The 6,706-nt window shown below is 59.2% G+C and overlaps 1 protein-coding gene across 1 annotated transcript in view; it reads left to right on the forward strand.

The window, feature by feature from the left end:
* Positions 1-6,706, forward strand: part of COL22A1 (collagen type XXII alpha 1 chain) — a 272,600-nt gene that overhangs the window by 254,955 nt on the left and 10,939 nt on the right. The window contains exons 59-61 of the mRNA XM_027773278.1: positions 1,103-1,147; positions 3,391-3,570; positions 5,143-5,209. Of these exons, the coding sequence (XP_027629079.1) occupies positions 1,103-1,147; positions 3,391-3,570; positions 5,143-5,209 (292 nt within the window). The remainder of the gene's footprint in view (positions 1-1,102; positions 1,148-3,390; positions 3,571-5,142; positions 5,210-6,706) is intronic.

Here is a 6,706-nt window from a genome sequence, read left to right on the forward strand (position 1 = left end):
AGAGAGCAATCGACTTTCTACTCTTGAAGCCGTGTCGGCTCTGTCCAGTCCTGGGGCACGTGAGCTGCTGGGCTGAGTGTGCTTGCCCGCTCTCATGCCCTGTAGCTGGTATTCCCCAAGCACCTGCCGAGCCAGGCCACAGTGAGGGGCGAAGCCCAGAGCTGAATGGACACAGGCCCTGCTTGTTGTCCCCAAGGGGGGCAGACAAACTCACCTGGCACCACGCCTGGGGGCGAGAAAGTCAGGTGCTACTCGGCGGGAATGTAGCCCACGCGGACATTGGCCAGAAGGACGAGCCAGGGCTTGCAAAGGAGGTGGCTGAGGGGCTGGGGGCAAAGTGGGTGGGGGGGGACATCCCTGATGGAAAGAATGGCGGAAGCAGAGGCTGAGAGGGAGAGAGGTGTCTTGGCAGTGGGGACTGCAGGGCTGTGTCCCTTGTTCCCAGATGATCTCCCTCCAGGGATGGGTAGGGCTATGCAAACACAAAAGATGGCTACTTCTCCAGGTGCTGGGTGGTCTGGGAGGGCTTCCTGGAGGAAGACTTGAAGACAAAGTGGGAGCAAATTATCTGGACAAGCAGTGGCACGTCTTGGAGACACAAGAAGCAGAGTAGCTGAGGCCGGGAGACACAGCAAGGGTCGGGTCCGGGAGACAGTGGGGCCAAGGCCAGGAGACTCAGGGGGAGTCGAGGCTTGGAGACACAGAGGGTGCCGAGGCCGGGAGACGCAGGCGGGGACCAGGCTGGGAGACGCAGGATGCGCCCTGCTCTGCACCTCAGTTCAGCGGGAAAATCAGCAGAGCGGCGGGAGCAAGGAGGGGTCAGACTGACTCTCCAGGGTCTCCCAAGAGTGCGGCTCATCCTGGGAGAGGGAGAGGAGGAATCTGTGGGCCCCGGGCAGGGGCTGGTGAGGGTCAAGGGTGGCGGTGCAGGGGGAAAGAGAGGAGGAAGTGACAACCCCTCAGTGTCCAGACATCTCAGGAAGGAGCTCTCGGGCCGATTTCTGGGGATCCCTATCGTCAGCGTGGGATCGTGTAGAAGGCAGAGATGCCAGTATGGACGACCCTGGTGATGTGACCGTCCCCTCCTGGGCTATCATTGCAGGGCCCCCCTGGGAAACCTGGCGAGCCTGGATCCAAAGGAGAACAGGTAAGCGGAAGGCAACCAGGTGGAGCACCTGGTGCAGCCGCCGCAGTGGCACAGGGAGGGACCAGGAGAGGCTGGCCCCTGTGCGTGCGGTCAGGAAGCAGCCTGGCCCCACAGCTGCAGCTGCGTGCACTGGCAGCTTCCGTGCCTGCTCTCCAGGGCATCTCGCGCCCCACACACAGAGCTCCTCCTCCCTCAGACATTCTTGTAGGCGATGGTTTGCTGTTGTTTGTTTGCTTTATTTTAAGAAGTCAAATCATCACACACAGTTCAAGGCAGACATTCAGAGAAGCTGACAGGCCCCCTCTCTCCACGTGCAAGTGCCTGTGTGTGACGTCTTCACCTCCCAAAGTGTCAATTTGCCAGGAGCCAGATTTGTCACCTTCAGTGACAAGGGAACAGATTTTCCCATAATGAATCGCTTTGGCGCTCCGCTCAGAAAGCCTTTCCTCTGGAGAGTCAGTGGGGGTGGGGTGGGGAGTCTCGCCCTCTCTTCGGAGGCTCTCAGCCGCTCTTCGGCCCACAACCTGTGCAGGGTCCACGGTCACACCGCATCACGCGCCCCTGCCCATGGTCCATGGCCCTGCAAGGAATGTGTCTCCGCTTTCCTTGCAAGTCGCGTAGGTGGGGAGCTGGCTTCCCTGTGGCTGGGGCAGGGAGAGTGGAGCAGTCCCTCTGCAGCTCTGCTCGCTCTCCTCCGATGACTTTGACTGCTCTGTCCTTTGGCTGTTGCTTCCAGAGTGATGGAGCTGGGACAGAAGCATGGCTGAGGGAGTTGAGGTTCCCCCTGCCCCCCTGTGAGGGTCACTCAGGCGCCCTGGGAGCTATTGCTGCAGGGTATGGGCTCAGTTTGGGTCGGGAGCCAGGGACTTCAGACCACAAAGAGGAATCTTGTCTCTAACACCTAATCAATACACGGAGAGCTTGGCTCCCCTGTTAAGTGGTTTCATGGAGCACGGCCAGGGAGCCCTTTGACTCTCCATTCCTTCGTACTCCTGGGGACATTTGAAGCAGCACCACAAAGCGATACTGAGGTTTAATGAATAGGAAGTGCCATGCTGCGTTTGCAATACGGCCTGGCGTGCAAGGGTGCTGGGACCAGGACTTCTGCAGCGTTGAGCTCAGGAGGCCCGCAGCAACCACAACACCCGCACGGTGCAGTGCACCGGGGAGGGCGCCGCTCCTGGGAGCCAGCTAAACTAGTCCTTCTCTTTTCTCTCTTTTTTTATTGTTTTTAAATTTCACTGCTCTTTGAGTTGCTGTTGAAATGTTAAAAGAAACATAGGCGCTTAGGTAAGCAGTGAAAATGGTGAAGCAGTTGGAGCGCTGAGCGACGTGCCCTCGGCGTCTGCCCCAGAGCCTCACTGCACGTCGCTCTGTCCTTTCCAGAACAGTTGGCACAGAGCCGTCAGCACGCGTGTACAGTCCGTGTGTACCGCTCCTCCACCCGACCCCGGGCGTGCCTCACGGCCGCCATCGGGCTCCTTCATTTTCCTCAAGCCCTTATGTGGGTGGTGGTCTGAGGAGCGCAGCCCGCCGTCCCGTGGCCGGGTCCACCCAGGTCCACGCTCCGTTTACAGTCACCATCTTGCTTCTCTTCTTTTCCTCCTCGTGTCCCCCTCTGTCCGCGGCATCCCTGCAATGCAGTCCATTAATGTGGCCACCAGGTTTTCAGCCCCCCTGACAGCAGGCTCTGCTGGTCAGACACACAGACACGTGAGGGCGACGGGCGGGGCTGAGGCGGCCGGGTCCCCAACGGGCCGTCCAGCGCCTCCAGCTCTGTGACAGTGATGGGAAAGGGCTCAAGTAGTGTGTGAGGCCACTGGGTCACCTCGTGGACTTGCCACCACTGAGAGGACTAGGAGGTGACCCGTGGGCAGTGCCACGTCCCTCCAGTGGGCACAGAGCAGAACCGGGCCGGAATGGCTGTGAGCCCCGTCATCTGTCTCATGGCTGCGGCCAGCCCGTCCAGGCAGGCAGAGGAGCTGTGCCGTGTGCTGGAGTGAAGATCGGGACTCAGAAACCAGCACTCTCATCCTGTGCCTGCAGGACCGCGGGCTTGGTGGGGACTCTCCTCGTCTCTCATCCCCGTCCGTGTGATCAGGGTGGTGGGCGTGATGAGTTTGGGACCTTCTCACTCCAGGCCTCGCATAGCCTGCATAGCCAGCCAGGGCGGGCCAGGGAGCCCCGGCTGTGGTTCCCCTCCCGGTCCTGGCATACTCACTGGCATGCTTCTTTTCCTCCAGGGGGAGCCTGGGATGAAAGGTGACAAAGGACCTCCTGGGGGGAAGGGCCAGCCTGGGGACCCTGGAATTCCAGGCCACAAAGGACATACTGGCCTGATGGGCCCCCAAGGACCACCTGGGGAGAACGGACCTGCAGGGCCCCCGGGGCCACCAGGCCAGCCAGGACTTCCAGGACTGCGGGTAAGCGTGCTGCTGTCCAGGTTTGGGCTCCCACGGGCCTGGGAGGAGCCAGGGGAGCGTGTGAACTTGTCTCCCGGTGCCTGGCTGTGTGACCTAGGGCAGCTTACGTCACCTCTCTGAGCCTGTGCTCTTCCTTGTCTGCAGAAAAGGGGTAGGAAAATCTTCTTCGAAGGTGTTCTGGTTAGGTGTAATAAACATGGCTTTAAAGGCACTCAGAAACACGGGCCCTCTTCTGTTCTCCCCTCTGGCTCAGCAGTAGAGAGTCTTCAGGGCTTTGTTTCCTGGGCTATAGAGCTCTTCTGCCCCAGGACCTGGTGACAAAGGTGACTCGTGACCCGAACTCCCCTGCAGGATGGTGCACACTGACGCCTGGCCATGCTGTCCTGCTACCCGCCCACCTGCGGGGTTCGTCCTTCCCCTGGACCTCACTTTTCCCCAATGTGAGAGTAGACTAGTGTTTTTTCTTTCTTTTAGCGTATTTTATCCTAGCAGCAGAACTTGGATTTGCCCAGCCGGGTGACACGGGGATGCCCTGCTACGAGATAAAAGCAGAGCTGTCCCAGTGGGAGTCTGGGTGCGGACTGGGTGTCGGTCCAGGTGCCCACCCTCTCTGCAGCACATATGCTCCGTCCTCAGAGCACAGGCGTGGGTGGCTCCTGTCCCCGCCAGCCCTCTGTACCAAATTAAGTCTCATCTGCCCCTCAGCTCTGTTGCTGTTTGGTGGCTGTGCTCAACCTTGTTTCCAGCCACCCTGAGAGAGGCCAGGCAGCCAGAACCTGTCTCTGGGTCAAGCCGGGGACAGCCAGGCTCAGCTGGTTCTATTGGCCGTCCTGGAGCCCCTGGGTCCTCCTGGCCCTGCTGCTGTGGGTGGTGACGGGGATTCTGGGACTTGCATGAAAGATGCTTGGCCAGAAAGGAAAAAGCAGGTAAGGAAAGAGAATCTACCCCATGCCAGGCCTTGCCAGCTGCTAGGGCTGCATGGGGGCACAGCAGGACCTGTGCTCTTGGGGACAGAGCCTGCCTGGAAAGAGGACAGGCAAGGGCAGGCCAGCAGGGCATAGGGCGGGCTCCCAGGCTCTCCGACGGACCGCATGCCACTGTGTGAGCTCAGAGGCAGCTCCATTTCTCTGGCTTCCATGTACCAAGCACTGGGGCTTAGCCAGGCAGATCCTGGGACTTAGCAGGGCCAGTGGCCATTCAGGGAAATCCAATATGGCCTCATGTAGAAGACAGCGTCCGAGAGGTGGACAGGATTTGGGCAAGGCAGGATTAGGGGCCAGACCTCCCAGGTCCAGGGACAGGCAGGGCATGTGGGGGAGCCCAAGGTCCAGCAGTGAAACAGCAGGAAGGGTAAGGAGGGAATGTCAGCAGTGGCTTGGGGAACTCAGAGTCCAGGTCACCCAGTAAAAGGGGATGATGCTTCCTACAGAAAGAGGAGAAGGGACGGTGAGGTGGCAAAGATGGCGAGGGAGAGGTGCTGTCCTTGTGTCCCTTCCCCACACCCCCTCAGCTTCTCGAGCCATCAGCGGTCTTTTGGAGAAGATAAATGATTCCACTTTCCCTCCCTCCCAGGGAGAGTCTCCCTCGATGGACACCCTGAGGCGGCTCATTCAAGAAGAGCTGGAGAAGCAGCTGGAAAGTGAGTAGCTGGGCTTCAGCACAGGGGAGAGCCTGGGGAGCAGTGCTCTCGTCGTCTGTGGCCAGCTGGAAAGCACCCTGGTAGACACAGAACATCCATAGATGGTCAGGGTGGAGGAGCCTTGCAAAGGCTCTAGCCCAGCCCTAACCTGGTGCCCAGGCTCCTTCCATGGAGCTTCTCTGTAACGGTCCTTGGGCTTCTGCTTGATTCCCTCCAGTGAAGCCCAGCTGCCATCTTCAGCGTGGGCTGTGCTGTGCTTGTGCCTTTCCTCCGTGTGTTCAGTCATCCTTCTCCCAGTGCATACTTCTGGGGGACTTGGGGGGACCTTAGAGAACTCAGTCCAGAGGAGCAGAGAGGCAGGGGCAGACAAGATGACTTCAGTGCAGTAAGAAAGTTCTGTGATCTACTTTGGCACAGAGGGTATTGACTAGCTCAGAGGGCAGGGAATGGATAAGGGAAGGCTTCCTGGAGGAGGGGCCGTGTGAGCAGCGAGCTGAAAGAAGGAACGAGATCCCAGATGTTTATAACAACATGTGTGAAGACCCTGAGAGGTACAAGAACACATGTGCTTTTGAGGAGAAAACATCCTTTCAGTGTACTGTGTCGGATTTGTTATGGAGTCTCTGACTTTAGTGTGTGCCTGGTGTGTGGAAGATGCTCGGGGCGGGGCAATAGCAGGAAGGCAAAGGAAAGCCAGCACAGGGGTCAGGGCATCTGGCAGGCAGAGCGCTCAGCACTGGCCGTGGTCACCCATGGAGACCTGCTCACCAGCCCTGTCATAGTCAGAGAAGGGTTTGGAGGAGGGTGATGAGAAACTTCCAGAAGGCTGAAGAGCTGGTGACCATAATCTGCTCCGGGCAGCCTGGCTGCAGGGTCTGTGTTTAATTACCACACTGAGTAACGGGCGTTCCCAATTCCACTGTGACGTGAAGTTAGGAGAGTCACAGATCACACTGCAAGATAGACGGGGTGTCCCTAACTGCCTCCTGGAACGAATGGGTGAGGGGAAGCACATTTATGCACATCGTCAAGTCTCAGCTATTTGCACCTCCCATGTGCCAGACCGTCTGCCTGGGGCAAGGACACAGCCATAAACCAGACCACCCTCACCCTGCCCCTGCGCTCCCAGAGAGTCCAGGTGAACATGGTTCATCTCCATACCCAAGAGAAGAAAGATCATTTCCTGGGGGGACAAGGGGGTTTAGCTGGGTGAAGAGGTGAGGAAGGAAGGTCAGGCTGGAAGGGGGCCACTGGGCAGGCCGTGTGTGCGGGTCTCCTTGACGGCCGTCTGGGTGGTCGGCTCATCGGTGACAGAAGTGGCCCCTGCCCTGGGAGACTCCAGACCTAGTGCAGAGCTGAGGTCTGTTGACCTGGTTTGGATGTGCCCAGGTCGCAGAGGGAGACCGCAGCCTCCGCCTGGGAGAGCAGTCAGAGGCAGGAGCCGCCATGGGAGCCAGGTGGGGAGCAGCCAGGGGGGGGGGAGACGCTGACTCTCCC

This window comes from Tupaia chinensis, unplaced genomic scaffold, assembly GCF_000334495.1.
Source record: "Tupaia chinensis unplaced genomic scaffold, TupChi_1.0 Scaffold000335_1, whole genome shotgun sequence".
Lineage (NCBI taxonomy): Eukaryota > Metazoa > Chordata > Mammalia > Scandentia > Tupaiidae > Tupaia > Tupaia belangeri.